We start from the raw sequence: 18,666 nt of genomic DNA, 5'->3' as shown, positions 1-18,666 counted from the left end.
TAGAACTGAACTAGAACTGAACTAGAACTGAACTAGAACTGAACTAGAACTGAACTAGAACTGAAATAGAACTGAACTAGAACTGAATTAGAACTGAACTAGAACTGATTTAGTTAAGGCCTTAAATGTTCTTCCCCCTTATAAATGTGTATGTAAATAAATGCGTGAACGTTTGAATGTTGTATGGTGTATGAGTCTGTACTTATGTATGGGTAAGAAAACGATGAAATTAAATAGAAATATTTATAGTGAAAAGGAATGCAATTTTAAATTATGAACAGAGTTGTGGGAATAAATGGCAACGGCAGAAGGAGAAGAAAAACAACAAGTCTGAGAGTCGTTAATTTAAACAACAACCATAAGTCATAAGTTATTTAAGAAGTATGTATAAGTAGATAAATGTAATACACTACAGTACTTACCCCAGTATTCATAAAGATATTAATGGCTTATTTTAGGTTTATTACGCACAATAAACCATCAATAACTTAATTAGACATTATGGGGGTTATGATTTAAGACATCAATAGAAAGAAATTTCACCGATTGACAAGTTAATCATTCATCATATAAAATGGACACTGTTTGGATTTGAAAACAATTAACTACTACATTATTGATCTTATCTTGGTCTTATTTAATATATAAATTAGATAGAAAACTAAAAAAGTTATTGCAAAACTTTCATCAGACCTATCATAAAGCTTAACTAAACAATAGCGCAATAATATTAAAATGCTGGGGGTATAATACATATTAAATAAATACTCGAAAATGCTTAACATAGTTTTTTATAAAAATAAAAGTAATAATATAAGGAAAAGAAAATATCATAACAGAAGAAAACATACTACTCGAAGTTCTTATTGGTATACAAATACTAACAGAGGAATTAAATGAATTAAATCATCAATATTGACATTTTAAAATTATACACACACATGGTACCAAATTGACATGAAAATGTTTATATTTTTTCAATAAAATCCGTTGTCAAAAAATACACTACGTTATCAAATCAAAAAATAATTATAATGTATCACCAAAATGAGAACACTATGTTGTCAAAGAGTATGTTATAATGTTGAAATGACAACGATACAATGGTAAAAGAAAATGTAATCGAAATGACAACAATGTATTGTTGCAATACAACGATACGTTGTCAAAATAATAACTGTGAGTTTTTTCTAAAGCCAGTATTATAATGAAAACATAAATTAAGTTTTTAATAATAAATTTATTGTGTCATTAAAAAAATTTCTACATCCTATTATAAACTTTCTGAGGGAGTAGAGTAGTTTCTTCAGCGTTTTTAACTTTTTCCATCACAACATTGAATTCCTTTATTTTTTTTTTATTCTTTATGAATTAGAAGAAGTTAAAAGAAAATGCGAACAAAATACAAATATGTATATATTTATTTATAATGTAGTAAATCCGATTTATGGCCTCTAAAGTAAATATTATTCACGAGGTTTTCTTTATCTGTTTGTTTAGTGGGAGGACATTTGTTTAGCGGGTTGAGTTGAAATTTGGATGGAGGGTGAAACGAGTAGATATTTTTTTATTGGCCATGTCTAGTGACTGTTGTTGTTGTTGGTTATGTTGGACGTCAAACAAATGTCTTTTAAGCAAAATAAAGGCAACTGTAAAACGATGTTTGAATTTTGATTTAGATTTTTTTGATGTTTTCTTAGTTTATGATTTAAAATAAACCATTTCCAAAATTAAATTTTAAACATTTTCACAGCTTCATTTTTAATTTTTGAGAAAGAAGAATATTTTAAAAATGTTATATGAAAACTACTCAGTTTTTGTTAGTGTTTTTTATACAATATATTCAAATATTTTTTTTATTCTTCTTTCTGAATACTGGCCTTAATATTGGGTATTTTGAAAATCGCAACAAGTTCAATTAGTTCAGAAACTATTCCTAGTACCTTTTTAATACCCTACACCACTATAGTAGGGTGGGTATTATGCGTTTGTTCTGATGTTTGTAGCACCCAAAAATTTTGGTGCTACCAATATGCTCAGAATCACTGTATGAGTCGATCGTCCGTCTTCTCCAAGGAGCATGGTACCTTGGTGAAATATCCACCTTGGTGTTATTGCAATCCCAAGGTAAAAAGGTGCTACCTATACCTCAAGTCTGCCGGGACTATAAACTAGTGATGATTAATACCCAATGGGTTGAAAAATTCTCTCTTCGAACATGTCTGTGTACAAAGCAGCATATGCTGGATTCCTGAACCCGATCGATATTTCTTACCGGTCGTGTAGTGGGACGCCAATAATCAGATTAGAGTTTAATGGTTGCCTGTCATCCCGTAAAGTGATCTTTATGATCGTTGAAATGGAAATTGGAAATTCCTACATTCTTTGTGACATAGATCAATTCATAAATAAAATCCCTCTTATCCAGTTTGTTGGGAATTTCGGACAACCAAATATGTCTCTATGAAAATGGTTAAAATCGGTTAAAATGGTTAAAAGATATTAGAAATGGTGTATTTTTTAAAACAAACCACTCACCAGGCAACCATAAAAAACTCAGAAGAAAAAATAAAAACGCTAAAACGCAAACAGCTAAAAGGCCCAAAAACCAAAAAAAAAAGGAAAAACAGACGTTGAGAATATAAGAGGAAAATATTTGCGTCAAATTATTCCAAACCAAACATGAATTTTATTTTATGTTTGGCAATATTTTTTAGAAAAGAATGAAAAAAAAAATCAAGAAAAATATAACTTTCATTGTTGCTCACAAAATATTCTGTGTGAGTAAGTGTGGCATAGAAAAATTCTCATGAATTCATACAATATTTTATATGCTTTTAAACGTATTTTAGTTGCCCAACCATTTGCCAAACGTCGTTCGTTCATCGTTCATCTACAAATTGGATTTTTCTCGTTTTTTCATACCCCCTTCCAGCTCTTTAGTTACTCAATGCAATGTTGGTGAGGAGCAGCATGAAAGGGGACGCGGTAAGTTATTGTTAATTTTTTTTCTCGTTTTCATTGTTATTCATTGTCAAAGACACATGATGGGTTTTGATATGAAATACCAAAACACCCACTTAAATGGTAAGGGAGACAAATATGCCATTGTTTAGTCGATACCCCAACTACATCCTTGAAATTCATTTAGCTAGGAATATATGAAATAATCTGTAAGTAAAACTGGTAGCATTAGCAGTAGTTGAGACTGAGGCAAAGCCAGTAGTAGAGAAATGAACAAAAAGAATCGTTTTTATTTTCAAAAACATGTAACAGCTTGTAGGCATTATTTTTTGGCTAACAAGTGGTTTTGGTATGTTTTGTGCCTACTGAATGCCGCATCATCGCACCATTGTTTTCAGTAAAAATCATCCTGTTTAGAGATTTTGTTGGTACATATTTAAAACAAAAAAATACGTTATATTAGGTTTGTAACATAAAATCTACGCAGTTTTTTTATTTTGTGGGTGCGCTTAATTTAATCTTATATTTCATTAAATGGAAACAGCCGGCCGGGATAAATTAGTTCTCTTCTCTAAATACTTGCATGTCAGTTGGGTGTTTCTACCACCCTAGTACATACTCAACAAAAATGATAGATTGCATACATAGATTTTATTTTTAGTTAATTCCTCAAATGTGTGGTTTAATTTAAAGGGCAAACCAAAAAACTCTTTTTTGGAATGAAAATTATTTAGTGATTTATTTGAAACCATTTTTATCACTGAAAATCAAATAAAACCTTTGGAAGGAGTATCGAGTATTTGGTTATTTAATTATAAGCTTCAAGTAACATAGTTGTTAAAGGATAAACTAATGCAAAAGGTTGGGTTTTTTAATCATATAATATCAATCTGATTATTTAAAGCAATTCTAGAATGACGATTAATATTTTATTGGAATAGTTCATGTCATATACAGAAAACATCGATTTTCGATTTTGAATCGAATGATTTTTCAAAATTATAAAAATACAAATTTTTACATCAGACCGACTTTAAACATTAGAATTAACTTTTGAGTTAAGACCTAGTGAACAGTCCAGGTAAACATTGCAATGCATTTCATTTTCGTAAAAAGATACATCAATTCAATTATATGGACTGACAATTTGTTTTCTTAACTTCTTAATTCAAGTCTAAATAAGGATTTTTCAAAATATAGAGTTACCCCGATTTTATTATCGAATATTTATTCCTTATTAAAGTCTTGACCATCGACCAAGATTAGAATGTTTTAAATTATTCAAAAATTAAAACGAAAATATTTTGGTATAATTATGCAACTCAATGTTGCTTTGTAAAAGCCCATGTATGCTGATCTTCCGACCTATGTTTGGTTTTAAATGGTCTAGTCCAACGCTGGTTAAACATTACACCCCAACAAAAACATGTAGTTTTTATTGGTAAAACTGCACAGGGAAAGTAAGTGAGAAAAGTTAAAGTTTGACTGAAATTGACGGAAATTATATATTACTAGAGGTGCCCCGGTAGGCGTTGCTTGTCTGTCAGTCTGGGGTTATGGTTTCGATTTCCATCAGAGATCCATACACGGGAATTATATTCCATTTAAGATCGGTCTAGATGGTGTTAATAGGGAGCAAACCTAAACATTTAAATCCTTCTTTTGCTATTTCAAACATATGGCGGTTCCATTGGATGTCCCACTGTATTGTCATACCCACATTCGAAAGAACGTTTCAAGTCGTTTATGAGTCAGTGAACAATATTGGATTTTGAGGGCTTTGAAATTCATTCGACTCTCAATTTAGCCCACGCGAATAGGGTTATTAGATGTCGGTTTAGAAAGTCAATTATATTAAATCTTCAAAGGGAAAAATCTTCCCTACAGCAAACGAATGAAGTATGGAAATCTCGAACAAATGCATTTGATATGTCCCATTCCACTACACACAGACACAAAGACCCCTAAAGTAATTTTAAGATTAAGTTTATTCTCACTATATTGGTGTAGAGAAAATAATGTACCAACAAATATGAATTACACATACGGATACTAAGTATTATTAAATCGACTTTCGAATAATTGAACAATAGACTTATTGTCGAAAAAAGTTAAAAAATAAAAAATTAAAGTCGACTATTTTGTTCCTAAGAAGTCGATAACTCGACTATCGTCTATGAAAACGGTTGAAAAGTAGACTTTGTAAATAAAAGTCGAAAAGTCGAAAAATGTAGTAATAAGTAAGTCGTAATAAGTCGAAAAAACTCAAAAAGTCGTAAAAAGTCGGAAAATGTCAAAAAGTAGAAAAAAGTCGGAAAATGTCGAAAAAAAATCGAAAAGTCTAAAATATTTGAAGTCGTAAAAAGTAAGAAAATAGCCGAAAAGTCTTTAAAAACTATTTATGGAATAATTATAAAAAAATAAAAAAGTCGACAAAGACTGAGGTTGATCTCAGTACTTTCAATCCAAAATTTCTTTCCTTTTTATTCTTTGATACAAAAAGTCGAAAAAAGTCCAAAAAGTTGAAAAAGTCGAAAAACGTCAAAAAAAGTCAAAAATCGTCAAAAATTCAAAACACGTCGGAAAAAGTCAACGATTTATAAGATACGAAAAGTCGACTTTGATTTAAATGAAAATAGTCGAAAAGTCAACTTTTAACTAAATGCAAAAAGTCAATTTTTCGTCGACTATATAGAACCCTACTAAGTATTCATATCCAATTTTATGGAATAAGTTGTAATAACCTTAAGAAAGGTCAATAATTTTTAATGTCAAGCAGTTTCCAATTCACATAAATACAATTAAAAAAAATAATATTTAAATTCATCTAAAACTCTATTAGTTATTCAAACAAAGTTTAATAGCATTTTTGTAATGTCGTCAATACTTTTATGATCTCTGGTTTTAATTAAAATCTTTTGTTTAATTTCCAAAATTTGTAGAAAAACATGCAGAACCGAAAACAAACGTAAATGAACTATTCCTTTATGATATGCAATAAAATTGTATATTTTTTTATTTTGTGTTTATTTTAATTTCCCAACCAGCACACTTTATACATGAACAGATTACAGATTTTGGTTGTTTTTTTTTTTTTCTTTTCTCCAAAAAAGCACTAAAATTGAATTCAAGGTTTTATTGCCCTTTTTACGAAAAATTTCTAATAATAATTTTTGTGTTGCCACTTAAAAAACATTAAAAGGATTAATATCCTTTTACTGAAACGCGTTGTAAAACTCTTTGCTATTTTTTTTGCTTTACATAAAAACTGCACAGTTTCTCATTTATCCAAGTACATATTATGAATATTATTACAAGTTATTCTCCTCTTTTTTTTCAATTTTGAATTTTGCTTTGGCTAAATGTCAGAGGCTATAAAACGTTTTCTGATGATTCTGACTGTCGTTAACAAAAAACTTTAGTTTTTTTAGGCAATTTGTAAAAGTAAAATATATAAATTTTATTTCTAAATTCATTAAAAAAAGAACACAGCAGCCCATCATTAAGTTTACTTTTTTGGCAGACGCCAATTTTTATATCCTCAGTTTTTATTTACATTTCGCCGGAGTACACTACTTTTTGGCGGAAGATATACAGGTTGTTTCAGATTAGGTCGTTTATATAGCACTTACATACACCCAGCAAAAATAAAACGAAGCACTTCTAAAAGAATAACATTTATCACCACTTCAAAAGTAGCACTAAATTGATTTGTTTACCTTCTATGAATGTGTTGTTTATTGACTTCCAAAGTAACGTAAAGAATCCAATATTGTTTAAACTTTTTTTCTACTGATTTTTTTTAATTAAACCCATTTTATTTTGGAGTTGATAGATAAATGTGTGTATTTAACAATTATTTTTAACTTAATTTTTAATATTATTTAAGCCAACTTAGTGGCCTTCGGTAGGTTAGTGTTTAGTGTTCTAGTCTGGTAGACCGGAGGTGGTGGGTTCGATTCCCACCTGTGACACTGGTTACGGAGTGCACAACAGGCCCGATAGAGGCCTAGGTGTCTTTCTTCCGATTTGATGTGTATACATCCTCCTTTCAAACTAAGTCAAATTAATAAAAGAACATAATAATTACCTTCTGAGAATTAATTCAGATGTATTGAATTTGGAATCAAATAAAAAGTCATCTTTCCTAAGACAAGCCTGTGTTAAAATCATCATCTTCTTCAGGACTTTTTGAATACATTCATGAAGTTAATTATACCTTTTTTTCGCTTCTTTGGAATTTCTTTTTTTTTTGGGTAGCGTTAAGCCACCATTATATTCTTAAAAAGAAGGACCTACTATACTATTAGGAGAAAATTTTGCGAAGAACAATAGGTAGTTAATAAGTTACATACATGAGAAAAATAGCTATATGGTAAAAATGTCAAACTTTGATACACTGTTTCTCAGAAAATTCTTTGTTATCTAAACCGCTATTCAATGGGATTTCCTTAAGTATATCATTTTATCCTGATCGGAAGATATAGGTGTCGAAATTTGGGTCAATTGAAGTAAAACTACCCACTGTATGCCCGAAAGTTCTTTAATGATATTGTTATCTAAACCGCTATTCAATGGGATTTCCCTGATCAGTAAAATACCATTTTTGTTTTTGGCAAAATAATAGCTCAATACTGTTTCGCACATTACCAAATCTAGTTGTTTTAACTTAATCGCATAAAAAACCATTTGGCCCTTTTTTACGATTTTCTGACATTTTAATTGCATTTTGCGTGTAGAATTTTAGAACCACACGCAAACATACAAACTTACAAATGTTAGGATGAACGACTGAATAAATGAATGAATTGCATTATGAAGAGAACTAAACTAAAGCTACAGTAGAAAAGTGCACAAAACAAACAAGTAACAAAAAAAATACACAAAAAAACCATAGGAAAGATTTGGTTAACAAAAAGTTTTTCTTGTTTTGTTAAGTTTCCCGCAATAAAACTGAAATTATAGCATTTTATTTTTACTGCCATTTTCTGACAAATGCTAAAAGGAAATACAACGACAATTTTACAAACTAGTAGAATAAGCATAAACACACATTCATAAAGACAAATAGAGGGACAGACGTTTAGATAAATCGACTAAAGGACAGACAGATTTCTGCACAGTTGCAAAAGTATGTAGTGCGACAAAATTATAGTAATCAAGGATTGAATGAATAAATATAGAAAGAAGGATAGACCGCCAACTAAATGAACGTTTATTTTATTATCTTTCAGGACTCTAGCACACTATTTCCCAACACTTCCTCTACACACTTTATAATGCCAATTCCCTTATTCTTTTTCTTTACCCCTCTCTCTCTCTCTCTTTGTATAAACTATTAGGCAAAAACTAAATGACAACAAGGATGTGGTTTATATTTCCGTAAGGTGTTTTATCATCATCATTACCAGTGCCATCATCTACTTCATCACCGTGGTATACTATATCTATTCTTCTTGGCTATATTCCTTTTATTTTGTTCCCTCCATTCATGTTAGCATTTCCAGTTTTAGTGGTGTAATTAAAAATTATTATGATTCATAAAAATAAAAAGTTTTAAGAAATTTTAGAATTTTGTATTATTTCTTTTGTTGTTGTAGCATTTGGTTGGCGCAAAAGTTTTTATTTTATATATCACAGCCTCAGGACATGTTGAACTATGCGAAAGTACTAAAATGTTTTTTTCCAATTTATTTCTAGTTTCAATGAATAATAATTACGATAATAAAACTATAGGTAATGTGGCCTTTTAGTGGATTTACAAACGATATCAAATGGTGGATTGTTAATTTTTTAAGATTATTATGATTGTATTGTTTTTATGGTTGTTAAATGTGTTTTAAATTTTTGCAGAGTTTAAACAAAAATTATGCATAGTAATTTTAAAGTAAATATTGAAAAATATTTCAGTATTGCTGCCATCTAAATCCTATCTTTCTTTTAACTAAAAATCATTCTTCCATAAAATTTCTTACTTAAATTATTATGATTTTAAACTAAATCTTAATTTAATTTTTTTCAATCGAATTAATATTGTGCACATGAAACAGAGCAGATGTCAACAATGTTCAAAGAAATTTAAATTAATTAATAGTTAGTTTAGTTTCATTGCACTAAAGGGAGAAAGAAAAACTTCCACTTGTACCCAGTAAAAAAAAACTTAAAAAAACGAAAAACTTCTGTTTTTTCCTTGGAAGTGCTTACATCTGAAGCCATTCTCAAGATGTCATTTTTATGGTCTAATTTTGGATGTTATTGGAAAGAACAAAAAACATGATTATTTTTTCTTTTTGGAAGTCATTAAACATCACTTCAACAAAAGGTGAAACAATCACCTTTATTAATGCCACTTTTCAGTTGTGGGAAATGTTGTCTTTTGAACGTATTTAGTTTTATTATAAACTGTTCAATAGAATCATTTCCTAAAATACATATATACATACATATACACTAGACTTTCGACTAGACTATAGACTAGACTATAGACTAGACTATAGACTAGACTATAGACTAGACTATAGACTAGACTATAGACTAGACTATAGACTAGACTATAGACTAGACTATAGACTAGACTATAGACTAGACTATAGACTAGACTATAGACTAGACTATAGACTAGGCTATAGACTAGACTATAGACTAGACTATAGAATTGACTATAGACTAGATTATAGACTAGACTATAGTTAAGATTATAGACTTGACTATAGACTATAGACTTGACCAGAAACTAGACTATGGGTACTTGCCTTTAATGGCATCACCATGTTATAATAATTACTTTAAATTCCCTTAAACGAGAATAAAGGCTTCGATGTTTATCGAATAAAAACTTTAGAGTCAACATTCCCAGCCTTCCAAATCACTTTTTAACAAAACAATTATTTATCCCTGTCACTGAAGGTACAGTAGTAAAATTAATTTTTCTCGATTTATTTAATATATTTCAACTTTAAGTTTCTTTACTTTTCGTTACATTAATTTCCTGTTTACTATTGTACATTACTTCTATGTTATAAGATAAGAAATTTAAAGAAAAAAATCCTACTACAACTAGCTGTTCTGTTGTCATGTGATGCGATGCCAGTTTTTCCCGTAGTAGTTTTCCATTATTTTTAATTTGTTTAATTTGTTTTTAAAAGTTGACTTAAATATGTTTTGCTTTTTTTACATACATATATTTATTTTATTTATTTTTTTACAAGATTTTAGTTTTCTTTTTTTTTGTATTCCTTTCAAAAGTGATTTGGCCTTTAAATTGTTTTGCTTTCTCTGTTTTCTCTTTCCCTTGTTAAACTCTCTATTTATCATGATTCAACAGCAGCAGCAGTTAAAGAAAAGTGGAAAAATTAAAGTTAAAATGTTTTTAATAGTCTGTATATTTGGACTTTTAAAATATAAACTACCCAAAGAAGATGAAGAAAAAAAATTTAAAGATGAGGTGGTCCGACTTGTGTCCATCAAAGGATAAATGAAAAATGTGTTTATATTTTGTTTTTTATTTCGTATTCACGTTTAAAATTTAATTGAATAGTGTAGAAAAAAATTAAAATTAGAAAGAAATAACCAGCGAAAACAGTTGAACATAATGGAACCTTAAAGAAAAGGAATGTACAATCTTTTTTTAATTAAAAAGTTTATTTTAGCGAAGTTTTTCTGTGCTAATACAATAAAAGTAGTAAACCTTGAACAAACCTTTAATAAAAGAAAAAATTTTACTTATTTTGTTTAAAGTTAATTTCATTTTGTGTTCTTTTTTCTCTTGATGTAAATTAGATTTCAATGGTAATAAAACAAAAGAGGTGTTTACTGAATTTATTTAAAAAAAATATATAATTGAATATAATTTAATACTGAGAATGTGCTAAAGAGTTTTTATAAGTTTAATTTGTTTTAACATAAAAAATAGTAAAATATTAAGAAATGATTTTACTCGAAGTACCAATCATCAACGCACGAAAAACTTACATTGAAAAGTAATGTGTTTAAAAGCTAAAACGAAAACTCTTTTAACTACTTCTGCATTTGTATTTTCACTCGTTATTTTAACACGGTGATGACATTTGAAGGCAAGTACTTCCAGGATCGCTTACAAATAGGAAGTTAAAGAAAAAAGTCTTACAAAAATATAAAAATAAACCTTTTTCCTAAGCTATAGTATATGTTTATTTAAATTTCATTTTTCTATGTTCTTTTCATATTGCAAATAAAAAAAATAAAAAAATCAAACACTAAAAACTTCGAAAACTGCACTTAACTAAACAAATATTTAGGATGTCATCTTCTTATGCTAAATGCATTTGTAGAACGCACACTCAAATACAAATCAGCTGCAACAAGTTTTTAAAAAAAAGTTAAAATGCACACACAAACATACCCACAATTGTTATCTAAAATCCTCTAAGAAGAAAAAACAACAATAAACAAAAAGAAAAAATCTTTAAAACAATTAAACTTAGTTTAAGTGTGGTCTCTACTCATCTCTTATAATACTTAAAAAAGCAAACTAAGAAATAGAAAAAAAACTGAAATAGGCAACAGTTGCAAAGTTGGTGGTGGCAGGCAGCAGTTAAAGCATGTAGTTGTTAAAAACTTTTGACTTAAGCTCGCTTAAAAGTTGAAAAAAAAGATCTAAACTGTTTAAGCAGCAGCAACAACTGCAATGCCACAATCTTAAAAGCCACAAAAAGAAAATTTAACACAACAACAAATATAATAACGTCAGTTTTATACGAAATTGACACATTTGTCAGTCAAAATTTTCAAAACAAACACACTAATACCCACTAACAAACAATTTCAAGGGGACTTGTGGAATGAGCAGAAGAAAAGATTTAGAAGAATCTACACAAAAACCACTTGGCGAAAAGGATTTACTTTTTCTTTTTTTTTTTTTTGCATTTGAATTTAAGACATGTAAATGACTGAAAACAATTGTCACTTGTTGGTAAAGAAAACGACGACGACAACAACAACAACAACAACCACCTCTATAATAAAACATTAAAGAAAATTACAATTTTAGTAGACAAGACAAAAATAGTTTTTGAAAACTGTCTACCAAAATTGTAAAAAATAAAATAAAATCTACCAACAGACAACCATCTAAAGACAAGAGCAACAACATACAAACATAACTTTTTGAAGTGAACTTTAGAAAGAAAATTAAAATTAAAAACAAAAACATTCGTAATTATAAGATAAAATAAGTCTGCAGAAGTTTTGTTAAACAAAAAAATAAAAATACAAATAAAATTTTAACAATAAAATTATACTTAAAAGAAAAATTATTAAAGAAAAAGACAAAAACGAAAATAAATTGAATTAAAGTACTTTTTTTAAAGAGTTATGGTTGAGGATTTAAGAGAAAATTTAAATAAATAATAGAAATAATTAAAAGATTTTAGTTACAGCATATGTGATTGATCAAATCGAAATTAAAATATATTATAGACTATGCAATATACTATTCTATTTAATAGACAGTAGCCTACTATACATTGGACTAGGCTATAGTTTAGTATATAGGTTACATAATAGACTATTCTATAAACTAGATAATAGTTTAGTCTATAAACTAGTCAATGGATGATTTTATTAACTAAACAAGTATGAATTTATAGTCGGACATTGCCGACCATATGATACCCTACACCAGTCAGTATGTTAAAATTGTGGATTTTTTTTTTATATAAAGCATTTAATTTATTTTATTGTGAAATTTTTTACTTATTGCTGAAAAAAAAGATTTTCTACAAGAGAGCTCATAGGGGAGAAGGTGCAAATATGAATTTACGTCTACTTCAAAGTCATTTATGTAGATTTAGATCGTTTTATTAGTAATTATAAGTTAATTTTGACCTTCAAGTCATTTTCTGAAGGGGAAATTGTATGGGGGCTAGGGTCAAATGAGGCCCGATCACTATAAAAATTAGTATTGTCATTTATTGTTCTTTAAAACAAATTTTTGGTGATTTTTGTTGACAGTATAAAACATTTAACGGAATTGTGAGTTTAAAGTCCCGATTCGCGGGGTACGGTTGTATGGGGGCTAGAAGAAATAATGGACCGATATCAACAATAGCGTTCGTCCTTGAACCAAAAAAAAGAGTATGTGCCAAATTTCATCAAATTGTCTTGAAAAAGTGATTTTGAGCCGATTGGTATACTTTAAGGTGGGTCTAGCACCAATATTTTTGGGTGTTACAAACTTCTGCACAAACGCATAATACCCTATAACAATATATTACATTTACGCATTCAGATTTGTGTATTCTGCATTACGATCGTACCTACGTTTTTGTAAGTTGTTGTTTACCAATGTTGCCAAACGGAGAAAATTTTGATTCGAATTGAAATACAGAATATGGGCCAATAAGCAATATACTATAGACTAGTCTATAAACTATATAATAGGTTATTTTATAGACTAGACAATGGACTAGTATATAGTCTTTGTAATGGACTAGCAATAGATTAGTATATGAGATACTCTATGTACTAGTCTATTGACTAAATTTGTCTTTAAACAAATTAGTCTACAAAAAAGTCAATAGTCTAAAAAATATATGGATTTATAGTCTAAGCAATGGACTAGTCTATAGACTAGGCAATGGGTTAGTATGTAGACTGGGTAATTGATTAGTCAATAATCAATATAAGAGATTAGTGTTAAGACTAGGCAATGGATTAGAATACATGCGTATATATAGAATGGACTAGTCTATAGTCCACACGATAGACTAGTCTGTGGCTAGATAATAAATTAGTCTATAGATTAGATAATCTATATATATAAAATTCTAACGTTACTGACTGACTGACTGACTGACTGATTGACTGATTCATCATCGCACAGCCTAAACGGTTAAAGCTAAAGAGCTGAAATTTGGACAGGGGGTTGGTCTCCCACCAAATAGATCCACTAAGACGGGATTTTTGGAAATTCGAATGTTTAGGGGGTAAAAAAGGGTAAAAACGTAAAAATCGGTAACCTCATATCTCCTAAACTAGAAAAGATACAAAAATAGTTTAAAGCTTATCGTCGTTCATTTAAAAAATAAGCGGACAGGTGTCTGGTACTTTTTTCAATTTCGGCCCCTTTAGGGAATAAACGGGTAAAAACTGTATTTTGGTACTTTTTTTGCACCCCATGTATCTTTTAAACCAGTGAACATTCAAAAAATATTTTTGACTCCTTCATAACTTGACGAAAAAATAAAAATATAAATTTAGTACTTTTTGGTTATTCGGATGTTTAAGGGGTGAAAATTGTACCTATTTTTGGTACTTTTTTTCATAAAACATTGATTTTGGTTTATTAACTTATACATATAAATACGTAATAACGGGCTCCCACTACGATGTTGCAACATTTTGGAATAGAATTTTTATTTCGTTAATGAAATTAAGCATGTAGAGCCCGGAGTAAATGAGAATCTATAAAAGGAGACTTTTTGGTACTGTTTCGTTCTACAAAAGGTACTTTTTGGACTTTTGCATAATATTAAATCTAGAAACATGAAATTAAGTATGTAGAGCCCGGAGTAAATGAGAATCTATAAAAGGGAACTTTTTGGTACTTTTTGTTCTTCAAAAGGTACTTTTTGAATTTCCTATAATATTGAACCAAGAAACATGAAATTAAGAATGTAGAGCCCGGAGTAAATGAGAATCTATAAAAGGGGACTTTTTGGTATTTTTTCGTTCTTCAAAAGGTACTTTTTGAATTTCCTATAATATTGAACCTAGAAACATGAAATTAAGTATGTAGAGGATGGATTAAGTGAGAACCTATAAAAGGGGACTTTTGGTACTTTTTCGTTCTTCAAAAGGTACTTTTTGGATTTTTGTATAATATTGAACCTAGAAACATGAAATTAAGCATGTAAAGCCCGCAGTAAATGAGAATCTATAAAAGGGGACTTTTTGGTACTTTTTCGTTCTTCAAAGGGTACTTTTTGCATTTCCTATAATATTGAACCAAGAAACATGAAATTAAGAATGTAGAGCCCGGAGTAAATGAGAATCTATAAAAGGGGACTTTTTGGTATTTTTTCGTTCTACAAAAGGTACTTTTTGAATTTCCTGTAATATTGAACCTGGAAGCATGAAATTAAGTATGTAGAGGATGGATTAAGTGAGAACCTATAAAAGGGGACTTTTGGTACTTTTTCGTTCTTCAAAGGTACTGTTTGGATTTTTGTATAATATTGAACCTAGAAACATGAAATTAAGCATGTAGAGCCCGGAGTAAATGAGAATTTATAAAAGGAGACTTTTTGGTACTGTTTTGTTCTACAAAAGGTACTTTTTGAATTTTCTATAATATTGAACCTAGAAACATGAAATTAAGCGTTTAGAGCCCGGAGTAAATGAGAATCTATAAAAGGGGTACTTTTTCGTTCTTCAAAAGGTACTTTTTTAATTTCCTATAATATTGAACATAGAAACGTGAAATCAAGTATGTAGAGGATGGATTAAGTGAGAACCTATAAAAGGGGACTTTTGGTACTTTTTCGTTCTTCAAAAGGTACTTTTTGAGTTTTCTATAAAATTTAACCTAGAAACATGAAATTAAGCATGTAGAACCTGGAGTAAATAAGAATCTATAAAAGGAGACTTTTTGGTACTGTTTCGTTCTACAAAAGGTACTTTTTGGGTTTTCTATAAAACTTAACCTAGAAACATGAAATTAAGCATGTAGAGCCTGGAGTAAATGAGAATCTATAAAAGAGGACTTTTCGTTCATCAAAAGGTACTTTTTGAATTTTTTATAATATTGAACCTAGAAACATGAAATTAAGTATGTAGAGTATGGATTAAGTGAGAACATATAAAAGGGGACTTTTTGAAACCTTTTCGTTCTTCAAAAGGTACTTTTTGGATTTTTGTATAATATTGAACCTAGGAACGTGAAATTAAGCATATAGAGCCCGGATTAAGTGAGGACCTATAAAAGGGGACTTTTTGGTACTTTTCCGTTCTTTAAAAGGTACATTTTGAATTTTCTATAATATTGAACCTAGAAACATGAAATTAAGCGTTTAGAGCCTGGATTAAGTGAGAACCTATAAAGGGTACTTTTTCGTTCTTCAAAAGGTACTTTTTGTGCTTTTTATAATATTGATCCTAGACACATGAAATTAAGCATGTGGAGCCCGGAGTTAATTAGAATCTTTAAAAGCAATCAGGGACTTGAGTAAATGAAAATTTAAACTGGAATATTTTCTGGTACTTTTTGAATTTTCTATAATATTGAACTTAGGAACATGAAAATTAAATAAGATTGGTCCTTTGGTACTTTTTCGTAATTCACTGGTACTGGTACTTTTAGAGCTTTCTAAAATATTGAATTTATAATCATAAAATTAAACACGCAGTATCCCAATTGAACGAAAATTGAAAAAGCATACTCTGGTACTTTTTTTGTTCTTTTACTAATACTTTTCGAATTTTCTATAATATTGAACCTAAAAACATTAAATTGGACATGTAGCTTCCTGATTGTATAAAAATCTTTATGCGATTTTTTTTGGTTTCTGGTTGAAAATTTAACATGCGTCATCCTGATTTAATGAAAATATATAAAAAGGCACTGTCTGGTACTTTTTCGTTATTCAACTGTTTTTTCTAATTTTCTGTAATATTGAGACTAGAATCATAAAATCAAACTTAAAGAGTTCTCTAAAAGGGGAATTATTGATATTGCAGATATATATACATTTACAATAATGATATTTATTTTATTCCACTACGATGAGGGTAGCGAAGCACACTGGGTATAGCTAGTAGATTATATTTCTATAAACTAGATAAAATATTAGTCTATAGACTTAACAATAGACTGGTCTATAGTCTAAGCAATACGCTAGTCTATAGACTATACAATGGACTAGTGTAGAAATTATAATATTGACTAGTTTAATTAATTAATCTATTGAACAGTTTAAACACTTGTTTGAGAACATATATTCACTTTGTTCTGTTGTTGTTGTAACAACTCGACTGTGGCCGATAGTTCTTTCTTGGGGAAAAAACTTTCGGTTGATACAGCTGTCGCTGGGTTGACAATCTTTGGCCGAGTATGACTCGGGTCGTTCCGGAGCGAAGATCCAATTGTTGTGGGAACGTTCACTTTATTCTGTGGTCTAGTCTAGTCGTTTAGACGATCTGCTAACTTGCTAGTTTTTGGGTATTAATACCCAAGATGACGAAAGATAGCAACTCGCTAGTCAACAGTTAGTTTTTATTATGGAAAAGCTCCTAGTAACTGTCTTGTCTATGGGTTATTCTGTATGCTACACTAATAACTAGTTTATTGGTCATTTCTATTAAAATTACCTATAAGTGGAATATTTGTTTAATATTTATGAAATAATCTAGGTATCCCTTATGTAAATACTAAATTAAGTACAAATAATAAAAATCATTTCAATTTATGCATTAAATTTAAAAAAGAAAATATTTGAAGCAAATTAATTTTCTCTCCTTATTTCATAGATATCTGTATATAATAAATATAATATACAAATAGAAATACATGAAAATTCTTATACTTACAATTTCTAATGATTTCTTTAATTTGCCAAACACTGCCGACCATATCTTATCACGTGTAAAGGCATTCTTATAGCCCTGCAGAATATCAATGAGCTCAAGAAAAACCTTGCGACCATGATTATCCTTGGGTGGCCCATCACGATACAACAACAATGTGGGATTTGTTAATATGACCAAAAGACGTATGAGTACATCGGCATATTCATCATCGTCAACATAGTCAGGCAGCATATAAACTAAATCTGTTTGCAAAACTTTGGCACGACCCAAATGGCGACGATACTCATGATTATCCAAATCACGACGTAAAATCCAAATGAGATGCTAAATTCGAAAACGAAAACAAGATGAAATTTGTTAGTAGAAAGAAAAAAAGAAAAATTATAATACATATGAGACAGGCCAATGAGAAATCAATCAAGCCCAAGTAATTGACAAAAAGGTTGAAGGTTGCGGCAGTAGCCGGCAAAATGAATATGTTAAACATGTACCACAACCACAGCAACCACACAAACTAAAGGCAATCAGTAGTCAATCAATTATAGTCGTACCTTTAAACCTTGTATGGCATCTGGCTCAGCCTGATACCGTTGGCCATCGGAATAACCTAAAGCGGCACAGGTTGCATCGATATCCGCTAATAGAACCGACATTTTACCGGCACAAAATGTTAACCGTAACCCCGATACGACAACGAAAAACACGCACGCCTAAACGAAAAAATGTCCACTTTTTTCTAAGTTGCTTTCTTTCACAACACACGCGTCTTACACTCCCGTTTTTAAGAAAACTTACGAAACGTACGAATAATAGTTAAATTTAACAAAAGTGTATGACAATTTTCTTAGTATTTTAATTAAAAAACTATTTATTTATTGTATTCTGCAATAGTTTACAAACAAAACTTATAACAAACACATGTAAAGCCAATGGCGGCAAATGAAAACTAAAACAAAACAGCTGCTGCTTTGACAGCTGTTGCTTTTCAAAGCTTTTCGTTGCATTAAACATATGCTATGTACTAAAAGCATAATTAAGGTTTTTGTCTAAGCTAAAACATCAATCTTTGATCGTTAAGTGCTGCCAAGTTAGTATTAAGTTTATGAAGATGCCATTTTATGGACAATTGCGCTGGGA

The 18,666-nt window shown here is 29.7% G+C and overlaps 1 protein-coding gene across 1 annotated transcript in view; it reads right to left on the bottom strand.

Annotated features, from left to right (window-relative positions):
• LOC111684763 (protein timeless homolog) overlaps nt 1–18,453 on the bottom strand; it is a 274,262-nt gene extending 255,809 nt beyond the window's left edge. Inside the window, exons 1-2 of the mRNA XM_046950333.1 lie at nt 18,081–18,453; nt 17,530–17,853 (exon numbers count right to left, since the gene is read on the bottom strand). Of these exons, the coding sequence (XP_046806289.1) occupies nt 17,530–17,853; nt 18,081–18,182 (426 nt within the window). The 5' untranslated portion in view covers nt 18,183–18,453. The remainder of the gene's footprint in view (nt 1–17,529; nt 17,854–18,080) is intronic.
• Between the last annotated feature and the right edge of the window lie 213 nt (nt 18,454–18,666).

The sequence above is a fragment of the Lucilia cuprina genome, chromosome 4 (assembly GCF_022045245.1).
Source record: "Lucilia cuprina isolate Lc7/37 chromosome 4, ASM2204524v1, whole genome shotgun sequence".
In the NCBI taxonomy this organism is placed as follows: Eukaryota; Metazoa; Arthropoda; class Insecta; order Diptera; family Calliphoridae; genus Lucilia; species Lucilia cuprina.
Note: the sequence above shows the minus strand (reverse complement) of the source record. Positions and strands in the feature narration are given on the sequence as shown.